Source organism: the organism of the source record quoted next, unplaced genomic scaffold (genome assembly GCF_019419815.1).
Source record: "Pyrus x bretschneideri cultivar Hongxiangsu unplaced genomic scaffold, Pyrus_bretschneideri_v1 Contig38, whole genome shotgun sequence".
Classification (NCBI taxonomy): domain Eukaryota; kingdom Viridiplantae; phylum Streptophyta; class Magnoliopsida; order Rosales; family Rosaceae; genus Pyrus; species Pyrus x bretschneideri.
The window spans coordinates 1,025,028-1,038,309 of NW_025999701.1; the positions used below are offsets into that span (position 1 = coordinate 1,025,028).

Sequence of the window (13,282 nt, forward strand, 5' to 3'; positions counted from 1 at the left end):
TAATATGTTGTTAATGATCCAGGCACCCACTTTAGAATTTGAACCATTACCGGATCATCTCAAGTATCACCCCCTATTCAGAGATAAATTCCATGTCATGAGTCCTAAATGAGCTTAAGAAGGTTTCGTCCGGCTGCAAGACGTAAAAGAAAGCGCTACTTGGGAGGCAACCCAATACAGTGAATAAAGCTTGTTTATTGATTTCCGAGTGATTAAAAAAAAAAAAAAAAAAAAAAAACTTGTTTATTTATTTTTGAGAAATTACAATTGTATCTAAACATGGCAGAAAGATGGAGCCTTCACAAGGGTTGTGTACGTGAGGCCCCACTACATGGCAATACTCTCGGAGCAGGAGGTCTCGGAGCAGAAGGTCTCGGAGCAGAAGGTATCGGAGCAAGAGGCATCGGAGCGGAAGGCATAGGAGCGGGAGGTACCAAAGATAGATCATTCAAGGCCTCAAACCTTGGTGGAACGCTGGATGACCCAGGAAAGAGGTGCCTCTGGAAGAAAGCTGCAAACCGTTGACGGTCATCAAGCTCATCAAGCTTCCTCTTCATGCCTGACGAATAATTGTTGGCAAGCACGTGCAAACTTCGGTTCTCGTACTTAAGCTGTTTGATCTCCTGCTTAAGACTCTCCACCTCCGCCATCAAGGATTCAACCTGACGGGAGCGAGCAAGAAGGCGTTGGCCAATGTTGGACACAGAGCCAGCGCACTGAACGCTAAGAGCCAAGGACTCTTGAACGGCCAACTCATCGGACCGTCCAGAAAGCAGCTGACTGTCTTTGGGAGTGAGGAGGTTCCGAGCCACTATCGTAGCCGTTGTGGGATCCGTCATCACAGAGTCCTCATCTGTAAGAGGGCCATGGGAAGATAAGAAAGACGGGCACCATACCTTACCCTGACGAGACGCGACCGGATCACTGCTTAGACTCAAATCTAAGCAAAGGTTCGATGGGTTGGATGAGCTAGCCATTGTTCACGAAGTTGAAAGAGAAGGGGTGGACGGAGTAGATTTTCAAACGGGCCGGAGACGATTTCTGGGCAATTTTCAAGTATGCATGCTAGAAGGTGATCAATCACCTCTATTAAAGGAGAGGCGTTCACCAATTCAGAATGAAGAGACACCACTCTTCTCGTCAGACGCAATCCCAGCTTTTCAGAAGACGCGTGGAAGGCGAGAAATCAGCTGCACACTTTAGCTGACAAATGTGGGAGACAAAGCCGAAAGCTCCCGGCTTTCCAGAAAGCGTGTGCATATTTGTCAAAAACTCCCGGCTTTGCAGAAAACGCGTGCCACTTGTCAAAAGATCTCAGACAGAGCCGCATCCGCGCTGCTACGTGTCGTTCAGAAAGCGAAGGGCATCGTTCAGAAATCGAAGGGACGACTGCTCAGAAATCGAAGAGGCAAATTCAAAGATCGAAGAGTCGTCCTTATTTCAAAAAGCCGGATTTGCGGGATCAAAACGTTTGTCGACAACGGTAAAAGAACAGTACCACCACTTGCTATTGAATTCCCTATATATGTCGACCTTCATTTTTTGGCAAGACAGAACTGAAGAAAATGCCCAACTCTTTCTCACCTCTGAGGGCGCACTCCCAGCAAAACCTTTTGAAATACTCCATTCTTTCTTCTTCCCCAAAGATGTTACCAGATGCCTGGAGTACAGATGACCCAGGAGGAAACAGCACCATAAATACATGTGCTGATTCATTCACCGCTTCTTCAAAAGCAAAGGTATCTCATATCATCAAGGGCAAAAGCAAAGGTATCTCATATCATGCTCTTTCCCTGTCTTTTCCTTTGTCCTTGATATTACTTGCATGACAAAGTGAAAGAAGCAATCAGCCGGCACTTGGAGTCTATCTGGACTCTATTCCCTGGTTGCTTACCTAGCTTTGCCGAGCTATCCTCTAACCCTCTTCAATACGAATTGGAGAGATTGAACAAAGAAACAGATAAAAGGAGGAAGCTCAGACCTTCGGGGGAGACCAAAGGAAGCCTGCTACCCAGTTCACGAGTAGCACAAAGGAAAATCAACGATGGGAGCAGCGCATTTCAAGAGTAAGCCTGTGGAATCACTCAAGATGAAGCCTCACTGCAATCACCAAGGAGAAGATGGAATTTACACTCAACAACCAGATTTGCATCTCTAAAACTCTTCTCTTTGATAGATACATTCTGCCATGTTTAGTATGTTTAGTATGTTTAGTATGTTTAGTATGTTTAGTTGTTGTTTTATATGTTTTCTTTTGTTTGGTGTGTTTTAAGCTTAAAACATTGAGGACAATGTTTGATTTAAGTGTGGGGGGGGTAACTAAGTATGTTGATGCAAAATTGTTGGATTTTATCACCCATAACTTCAAGTGTTGTTCCTTGCTGTTTTAAAATGTTTTTAAACTGTTTTAGTGTGTGTTGACTTAAAAATCCGAAAATACCATAAAAATTTGAAAAATTGTTTTGAAAAACCCAAAAAGAGTTGTTTTTGTGTGTTTGTGTCGTAGGTCACCTTCCAACACAATGATGAGGATTTGGTTTTTAATTGCATGATGGTTAAAGAAAGTTACAAACATGGATGGACGTTTGATATACTCTTTGGTTTATGCTTGGTTGTCGTTATAGTTTACGAATTCACATGTAATCACAAATAATAAAAATTAGTTTTTGTAACATGCTTGAAGGAAGGAACTCAAACAAACGCTACATCCCTGTGAGACTTGAGCCTAAAAGTTATTTGGAGAGTAATAATCTGTGCGTCATTGTTTTCTAAAGTCGTTGCATGATCTCATTATTCTTTGTTTGGTTACTACTTAGAAGGCGTTTCATCACTTAGTTCCAAATGCTAGAACTCATGCCCATTTCATTCAAAGCATGTCATTGATTTGCATACCACATATTCAAGATGAAGTTGTGTAGTGACTACCATCAAAGCCAAACAGCCATGTGCCCTTCACTCATTTTGTGTTTAAGTTTAACCCCATTGAGCCGTGTTAGCCCATATTCTTTGTTAACCCGCATTATCCTCACCTAGCCTAGATTAGGACCATCCTTACCCTTGTTCTTGAAGCATAGTAAGCAAGGAATTCCTTTTGATTAATGTGTTGCAGGAAATAAGTGTGGGGGAATTTTTATTGATGTGAGTTGATGTGCCATAGGCACGGCTAGAAAAAGAAAAAAAAAAATTTGAAAAAGAGTTCCAAAGTATTGTTTGTTGAAGTAAGGGCCCAAAACAATGAATTAGGCCCTACGAGTTGTTTGAATCTCCCCTAATTATTTAAAAGTTGATTTCTGCATTCTAAGGGAATTCTAGGTCTTAATTTCATTACTTTACTTATTATTGCTGAAAGAACTTTTGTTTATCCCTACTTTTCCTTGTTAGCCAACACCCCAAGCCCCGTTACAACCCTCTACTTCTATCTTGAGTGTTGTGCATTTCAATTGTGGAGTTTGAATTTGGTATGAGCATATGGTGTCACTGGTTCTCGCATCTAAGTAGTAGCATTCCATTCATGAGATCATATCTAAACACGTTTAATTACTCCAGAAAGTGCATTCTTTGTTATAACCTATGTGAGTACTAGTCTTTCATGTTTACATCAATCTTCTCACATATAACTAGTGTAGGGTGTGTAGTCAGAAAATCTGAATGAAAATTGAGTGCATAACTAGTGAGGAATTGAGGGAATTCTTTAAGGCATGTTACTACATGCAAAATGTGTTTTAATTGATTAAATGCGAACTAGTGAATGGTGACTATGATTAAGTATGTGCTTGAGGGGAAGTAAGACTAAAAGCTATGTGAGTAATGATTTTTGACATGTCATGTTTCATTGGAAATCCCTGAGGCGAACGTTGGAAGGTTTAGTTTTTGGTTTTGGTTAGTTTGTTTCGTTTTGTTTTATTTCTTTTGTTTGTTTTGCTCGAGGACTAGCAAAAGCTAAGTGTGGGGGAATTTGATAGGAGCATATTTATGCGCCTTAGTTAGCTAGTTCTTATGCATTTTTGTTATGTTTTATTCGTTAAAGTAGTCTTTTAAGCTACTTTCATGTGTTTTCAGGTTTAAAGGACATATTACATGAAATGATGCAATTGGGAGCTTTTGGAGCAAAACTGAGCTGGAATGTGGTGTATGCAAATGGAGCACGAGGAATGAACGAGGTTGAAGGTCAAAGGAGCTTAAGAAATGAAGAAATGAAAGTGAAGAGCAAGGAAGTCGGAATTGGTAACCAAAGTTTCTAAAGTTGGAAGTTTCTATTCTTGGAGGTTTCCATTGTCGTGAGTTTCTATTCTTGGCTTTGGGCTTTTAGAGCACCTAAACCCTAACCTTAGCCCATTTTAGAGCCATTGCCGTGGGCTTTAGCCCAAGTCCTTTCCCTTGCCATGCAAGGGGGGGCATTTTAGGCCCAAATCCATGCATTAAGCCCTTCACCCTAATTGCCCCAAATCCATGCATTAAGCCTTCACCCTAATTGGCCCAAATCCATGCATTAAGCCCTTCACCCTAATTCTTCCTCCTAATTAGTGCATCCCACCATTCCATTCCATAATTTCCATTAGTGCATCCCACCATTCCATTCCATAATTTCCATTAGTGCATCCCACCATTCCATTCACACTTAAATGCCCATTATCCCATTTTTTTTAGCTTTTAATTCCACACCATCCCATTATCCTTTACATCCACTAAACCATGCATCCACATTCACCTAAATAAACCCTAAATTACATCCACTAAACCATCCATCCACCATAATTCCCACCATCCACACCTTTTCCCATCCACCAAATACCTTAAACAAACATCCATTAACACCCATTCTCTTCCTATAAATACCCATTCATTCCATTCACCAAATCATCTCATTTTCCATTGTAATACACAAACACTTCCCCTTCTCCATCTTCTCCATTTCCACTCCATTCCACACTTCCATCCCCCCAACCAACCTATCCTTAAACCTTGTGCTACAACAACGAGGAAGAGAAGAGTGCCTAAACGTTCATACAATTCAAGTTTGAGTTGTTGGAATGTTTAGGTGTTTCTTTGATTTCAAAGTTTCATTTTAATTCTCTTTGTTTTATGGAAGAGAAGAGTGCTTAAACGTTCATACAATTCAAGTTTTGAGTTGTTGGAATGTTTAGGTGTTTCTTTGATTTCAAAGGTATGAGGAACTAATCCCCCTTTAGCTAGGGGGTGATTCGAAACTATGTTTATATTTGCAATATGAATTGATTAACTTTCGTTGGAATTTCATAAGTTGTGGATTCAATTTGTTTAACCGTTTGATTGATAACTTATTTATGAATGTTTATTAAGAATGCGCGCTTAATTTTCATGCATAAATATGACGCTAGAATATAAGTGATTTTCACCTAATCGTTATGAACTTATATTCACAAGTAGTGGAGGTTGCTTATAAACAATCGCGTTAAATGAATTCTTGGCACGAGTTTCATGCTCATCATAGTAACGAATGCCTCGTCAACACTTATAGTTTTCATAATACTTAATGATCTTTGATTGTATCTTTATTGTGCTGTTCACGTAAAGGACTTTCGGAGAATGTTGTGAATTGCGTTGCGCAAACCCATCCAATTCATTAACTTAAGGAAAACTTGACGGTTAATTTAAGCGGACCTAATTAATCCGGAGTGTTGAGTTTCATAATTTATCGAAAGACCAACTGAGAATCAATTTTGTATGCAAGTATAACATGTGTGGAGATGAACCCCTTGGCTATTCCATCATCCATATTTTCATCTCATTCATATTTACGTTTTGCCTTTAATTACAATTTGTCCATTTTAGTTTAATATCGTCCAAACACAATCCCCCCTTTACTTTATTGTCAAATTAGTTAGAAATCAATTTAGTTTGTGTTTTTAAAGAATTTTGAGTCTTTTGGTTTGTCTTAATATTTTAACGTTTAGTTTCACATTCTTTGAGTCTAGTTTAGTGTTTTATATTGTTTTTACGTTTTTGAGTCAAAAATCCAAGTGATTAACAATCCCTCCTAATCCCCGGTCCAGAACGATCCCTACTTATACTTATACTACAATTGTCAAAAAGAGGGTTTAATTTGTGCGCATAAAACTCGCATCAACTGACTACAATCGCCGTCCTTCCATTGTTGGTGTCCCTAAGATCTTGAGGTGTCGATACACCTTCACATCTCGTGGACCAAACAAGACATAATTTCCCAACGACGTCAGTTGCGGCACTGAAAGCATATTTTTCTTCATACCTGGAACATGGTAGACATCTTGAAGCGGCACATGGTTAGTGCTGTATCGGGGCTCAATTATTGTTTTACCGATGTGAGCAATCGGTAGCCTCGAGTCATTAACCGTCACCACTAAGGGGCCTCCTTTGTACTCAGTCAAACTTTGTAACTTTTTCTCATCACCTGTCATATGGTTTGAGCAGCCTGAATCCACGATCCAATCATTCTGGTAGTCAATTGACTCCAGACTTGTTGCTGTGAGAGCTGACTCTTTCTTCTCTGTAGCAATAGATGTTTCACCGTCCCATTGTTCCTCCAGGGCTAGAGACGCAATGACGTCCCAATCATCTTCACTTTTCTTCTCTGAGTTGGCGACGCTACTTTCTACAGGCCTTTTGAACCAGCAATCCTTTGCCATGTGACCATTCTTTCCACAATTGTAACACTTGCCCTCAAATCTTTTATTATTCTGGGACTGACCACGGTTGCCGTGATACTTCGGAGCTCCCCCTGGCCGAGAACTACCTCCTCCTTGATGACCTTTTTCCTTGTCACCATTTCTTTTAGATCCACCACCACCACGCTGCTTAAAGCTGCCTTTACTTTTGGTGTAGAGCGCTTCCTCCTCACCTTTTAACAAGATCCCTCCCATTTGCTTTGCCAAAGCTTATTGATCGGCAAGTAAATTCTCAAACTCAACAAGTGATGGTTGGGTCGGCCATCCTTGTACAACGGCAACGAAGCCTTGATATTCGGGTCTCAATCCATGGATAATTATTCTTTTTATCCTGGATTCTACAATGGCAGCACTAGGATCTAATTCAGAAATTTCACGGCAAATAGACTTTACCTTGTGGAAATACTGCGCAATCGTCATGTCCTGTTGGGCCACTGATAATAGCTCGTTCTCGAGAAGCTGCAGTCTTGTATCGTTCCTCTTTGAAAAGAGTGTGGCGAAGGTGTCCCATGCTTTTTTTGGTGTCTTGGCCTTCCGTATGTGCTCTAACATGTCATCTTCAACTGTGGTTTTTAAGGCAAACATGGCCTTACCTGCCTTGATCTTCCACTTCCTCAAAGCGCCAATGGTGTCTTCTTCTGGCTGCGTAACTTCATTACCGCCGACGACATCCCAAAGATCTTGGCCTTGTAGGTAAGACTCCATACACGTCGCCCACGTGTTGTAATTTTTGTTGTTCAACTTCTTGATTCCTCCAACAACTTGAAGGTCTCGCATCGTGTCAGCAGAGCTTCGATAAGCCGAACAAGATTAACGAATAATCTTGCGAAGTACTAAACTTCTCACGATTCTCAAAAGCTTTAATAGAGACGGTCCCTGATCGTACCGCTCTGATACCAATTGTTGGGATGAAAAAACTTAGAGTACACAACTCTAGCACAAGTGTTGGAGAGACAATACAAGTAAACAAATTACTTGTATTACACAAACAAAATATTACAACACAAACTATCAAAGACATTCTTGAGAAGCTATGACACTCACTCACTTTCTAGAGACAAACTCTAGAGCACTCACACTCTTACAAGACTATTCTTTCTTCTCACTCTCACTTGCTTGCTTACTTACAAGCTTGCTTGGTTGGTTACATAGCACCACACCCATATTTATAGGGCATGTTTGCTGACTTTGGACATTGCTAGATCATTCTAGCTACTAATCATGCATGCCATTGACATATGGCTAATAGCCATATAATATTACAACTTGCTAGAATTATCTAGCTTATTATGCATGCCCACTGACTTTAACATGCAAATTTGAACTAGAATGGTCTAGTTCAATTGCAGCTGGACAAAGTCTTCTAGAAGCTTCTACCTTCCAAGCTTGCTACTTGTATTTGCTAGACTTTTCTAGAATCCAAACACCAATTGGGCTGGTGTTGATCTTCAATAGTAGTAATGTAGCACATTGTTAGTCTGACATATCATATTATCGTACTCTTCGTTAAATAAATAATTTAAATTAACAATCTAGTTTAGTAATGCGCTATAATCTAACATGTTTTTCTATCGAACTACAATCTCGCATCGGTTGCATATTGTCAAACTCTTGATTAAATAAATAATTCAAGTTCACAGTCTAGTCCAATATAGCAATGTGTGAGGTACTTAAAGGAATTAGGTATAACCAATGACGACAATGAATGCATAGAAACTCCATGTTTTCATGTGTGAGACAAGCAAATGTTGAGAGAAGGAAAACAAAATGATACTAATTGTGGATATTTACAACTATGCCCTTCCTTACACTGTTGTGTTTACCTTTTCATCCCCAAAGCCCTATAGGTGAAAGCAAAGCCACCTTCATTTGCCCGCTCTATATAAACGCTGTTCTCCCTTTCTTTTTCCCCCACACCTAAACCATCATCTCTCTCTCTCTCTCTCTCTCTCTCTCTCTCTCTCCAAACTACACACAAACGCCATGCCTGAAGTACCAAAGAAATTTCTGAATCCCACGGAGGACTATAACCTCCAAGACAAGAACAAAAAGATCCTTCACTTCATTGAAGAAGTCACAAAAAACCCCGACGAGGTTCAAAAACGAGTCCTCGCTGAAATCCTCACCCGCAATGCTCACGTCGAGTACTTGCAGCGTCACGGCCTCAACGGTCACACTGACCGTGATACTTTCAAAAAAATGATGCCCGTTATCAAATACGAAGATATCCAGTCCGATATCAACCGTATCGCCAATGGTGACACCTCCCAAATCCTCTGTTCCAAGCCCATTTCTGAGTTTTTGACCAGGTAGATTTTTCGCATTTTACTTTTCTTTCACGCCTTTAAATTAATTTTGCAATTGGTTATTTGTATGGTTTTGTTGATTCGAGCGATATTCTAAATAATCTAATTTATACTACGGGAACGGAGATTCGAACTTGGGTGGAGAAGACCGTTGTAGCGTTACGCCCATGTCTGCGGTTATTTAGATGGTTTGCTAAATGGTTTAGTTTTTGTTGCAGTTCTGGGACATCTGGAGGGGAAAGAAAACTGATGCCAACAATTGAAGAGGAGCTTGATAGGAGGTCACTGCTTTACAGCCTGCTGATGCCTGTGATGAGCCAGTATGTCCCCGGACTCGACAAAGGCAAAGGAATGTACTTTTTGTTCATAAAATCCGAGGCCAAAACTCCCGGCGGACTAGTTGCTAGGCCAGTCCTTACCAGCTACTACAAAAGCTCACATTTCAAACAAAGACCCTATGACCCTTACACTAACTACACCAGCCCCAATGAGACCATCCTCTGCCCGGACTCGTACCAAAGCATGTACTCCCAACTCCTCTGCGGCCTCTGCCAAAACAAGGAAGTTCTCCGAGTCGGTGCAGTTTTCGCCTCTGGCTTCATCCGGGCCATCAGGTTTCTCGAGAAGCACTGGACTCTTTTGTGCAAGGACATAGCCTCTGGGACTCTAAACCGCCAGATTACAGACCCGTCGGTCCGCGAGGCGGTGATGAAGATCCTCAAGCCCGACCCGAAGCTTGCAAGCTTCATTGAGGCTGAGTGTGGGAAGGCCTCCTGGCATGGGATTATTACCAGGCTTTGGCCAAATACAAAGTATGTGGATGTGATTGTGACCGGGACTATGTCGCAGTACATTCCCACGTTGGAATATTACAGCAACGGACTGCCTCAGGTTTGCACTATGTATGCCTCTTCGGAGTGCTACTTTGGTGTAAATCTTAACCCTCTGTGCAAACCCAGTGAAGTGTCCTACACTCTTATTCCCACCATGGGATACTTTGAGCTCCTCCCAGTCCAGAGGAACAATGGGATTAATTCTAATCCCCTATCTGTCCCCAAATCCCTCAATGAGAAGGAGCAGCAACAACTGGTTGATCTTGCAGACGCGAAGCTTGGACAAGAATATGAGCTTGTTGTCACAACATATGCTGGTTAGTGGTAACTTTTTTATTTTTTGCGTTTCAAGTAGTTTAATTCATGATATTACAAATTGGGTTTTTATTTTTTGAGCTGAAAATTGACCTGGGACTATTTAATCCGCAGGACTGTACCGCTATAGAGTGGGGGATGTGCTGAGAGTGGCCTCCTTCAAGAACAAGGCACCACAGTTCAACTTCATATGTAGGAAAAATGTTGTCCTGAGCATTGACTCGGACAAGACGGATGAGGTGGAGCTCCAAAACGCAGTGAAAAATGCCGTGAACCATTTAGTACCGTTCGATGCCACTGTGACGGAATACACTAGTTTTGCGGACACAACAACAATCCCGGGACACTATGTGCTCTTTTGGGAACTTAGCCTCAATGGGACAACGCCAATCCCACCCTCAGTCTTCGAGGACTGTTGCTTCACCGCCGAAGAGTCCCTGAACAGCGTCTACCGGCAAGGCCGGGCCTCTGACAAGTCCATCGGACCACTCGAGATCAAGATTGTGGAGGCAGGGACGTTTGACAAGCTCATGGACTATGCCATTAGCTTAGGAGCTTCCATTAACCAATACAAGACACCTAGGTGTGTGAAATTTGCACCCATTGTGGAGCTCTTGAGCACAAGGGTGGTCTCAAGCTACTTTAGTCCCAAGTGCCCAAAGTGGGTCCCAGGCCACAAGCAATGGTGCAGCATTGATTAGGAAGAGATTGAAAATAAAAATGGAAGGGGGATGGACTAGCTTTTGGCCAATTGTGTTAGAAGAAGCTGCTTTCATGGAGGTTCACAAGAAGTGCCTTTGTGATCATCTTACGGAAAGAGTAACTACTGCCCATTTTAATTAGGTTAACCTTGTTTTTGTTTTCATCTCTCTTTTTTTGTTTTTATTTTTTGGGGGAAGTTTTTAGAGTACTACTTTATATTAGCTAGCTCCTTTCCACCATGTGCAAAAAAATTGTTTCTGTTTCAAGGAAGCTCTTTTTCTTTATTTATTTTTTCTTTCTATTTTCTTTAATTTTTTTTCTTTCTATTTTGTTTAATTAGCTATTTTTAGTTACTTGAATTCATAAGTTTCATGGGAATTTGATTCCTAAATCCAGCCTTCCTGCCCACTGAAGTCTCATGTGTCTAAGAAATCCAACTCCTTTCTTTTTCACTCAAGAAGAAGGGTCACAAACTTTTCCCATATTATATGTTGTAATTGAGTTACTGAGTTACTAATATAAAATCAATGAAAAATAAACACTTTCCTAAAGGTGCATTATTATATTCCTCCCAATGACTTGTTCTACGAGCTAATCAAAGTGACCAAATAATGTGACTAAAGGAAAAAGGTTAAGTCCCATATGGAGTATAGTAATCACACGAAAAAAATATTAAGATAGGTCCAACGAAGATGTGGTTTAACCAAATTGGCTAGAGTCATGTGCTCTATAATATGTACTTAATTCTAATAAAATTATAGAATTTACATACTTAGGTCTAGATGAATTTAGTGTAACTATTCAATCGTTTGTAAAAAAAAAATAAAAAAGTTTTAGAGTTTATCCAAGAAATTAGGCATTTGGAAGCTAAATAGAATTGGATAAGGATAAATTTTCCATTTCTTTGCTCTACAATCCACTAATCACAATTTATGAAGTATGCAATAATGTATGTGACAAAGTTGCATGCAATAGCACCAATAATTTGGCATTAGTTATAATTTGTATTTGAGTGTTTATTTGGGTTGGGGCATTGATATTTATCCGGCCGCAAACAGTAAAAAATCCAAGAGACGAAGAAGTTCTTGGTGCTATGCTTTGGAAGGGAAAGGACAGATGAGGTTGAAGCAGAAGTTGTTCCCTGTTTGGCCATTGTCTTTGATAGGAGCAAACAAAAGCAGTTTTTCATTTTTTTTTTTAATTACAGAAAAAGCCAAAACAAATTTGCAGAGAGTCCATTAGCTATAGAAAATCATAATAGCCACAGCAGACAAACTCAGAAAAAGATGGAGACAAATTCAGAGACAGAAATCCAGGTCTCAGATAAGGAGAAAGGCCATTTTCAGCAGCAGTATTTGTAGTAGTAGTAGTACTGTTTGCTGGTGAAGTAGATAAGATAAATCATAAAGCTCTACTGTATTCATATGGCCTTTCTCCTCTCCATGAATTTTCCATTTCCTTACATATTGAATCAAAGCAGTAATCACCAAAAGCAACAACACTGTCCACTCCAGTGTTTGCCACCCAACGAAATACTACGATAGCCGAGGACAGGGATGACACTTGTATACCGACACTAAATCGTTTCATTCTAGTAATACAATCTTACATATATGATTGACGCGAGACTCTATGATGGTAATGTATTTGTGTTATGTATATAACTCTTATAGCTGATATATATTTAGTACAAAATGGTAGTTAAATCTAATGATGTACAAATGTTGGGTATTTTAATATGACTTTCTTTGGTTGGAACAAAAGAAAATGGAACTCTTAACCTAACGAATTAAGTTCAACCTATTTCTCCCCCTCAAACACAAGGATTTACATGCATTCCTCAAAGAGAAATTGTTTAACAAATAATGTAAACATTTTTTATCAACGAGTCAGAATAATTCGAACTTTTATATATTGTTGAGAAGAAATGTTCCAGTAGAATAATAGCAAGATGGCAGAATCGTGGGTTATGAATTAATTAATCATACCAAGTGAGACCTTATTGATATTTTACGAAATAAATATTGGAGTACATTCAAGAAAATTGATTCCATTTTTTTTTTTCGATAAACAACAAGAACACAACTTATTGTCATTCGTCAAGGATTGGACAAATATATCCATCCTATGTTCTAAAAAAATCAGGATGGTCGAAGACTCATAGATGCTTACTTAAGCACCTTGTTAGAGAATAATACCATAACCAAGTTCTTTTTCTTACGACAACATATTGTCTTTTACTTTAAATTGAAAAAAATCAACTTTATCCCAAATACCAACTTCAACTTATACAAACGGAGAAAACAATCTTAGGCATGAGAATCTGAGATAATTATCAAAAATAGGATAACAACAAATCAATCTATCACCCGAATGAGAACTCCTACTTCGAGTGACGAAACATTTGTTTTTGGTCGGAATGATATGAAATTTCATGTGCATG

At 39.8% G+C, this 13,282-nt stretch overlaps 1 protein-coding gene across 1 annotated transcript; it reads left to right on the plus strand.

Moving 5' to 3' along the window:
* Positions 1 to 8,610: 8,610 nt before the first annotated feature.
* Positions 8,611 to 11,123, plus strand: LOC103946554 (indole-3-acetic acid-amido synthetase GH3.6). Its single transcript, XM_009357278.3, has 3 exons — positions 8,611 to 8,992; positions 9,208 to 10,139; positions 10,252 to 11,123. The coding sequence occupies exons 1-3, from the start codon at positions 8,667 to 8,669 to the stop codon at positions 10,836 to 10,838; spliced, it is 1,845 nt and encodes a 614-aa protein (XP_009355553.2). The 5' UTR covers positions 8,611 to 8,666; the 3' UTR covers positions 10,839 to 11,123.
* The last annotated feature ends 2,159 nt before the right edge of the window (positions 11,124 to 13,282 follow it).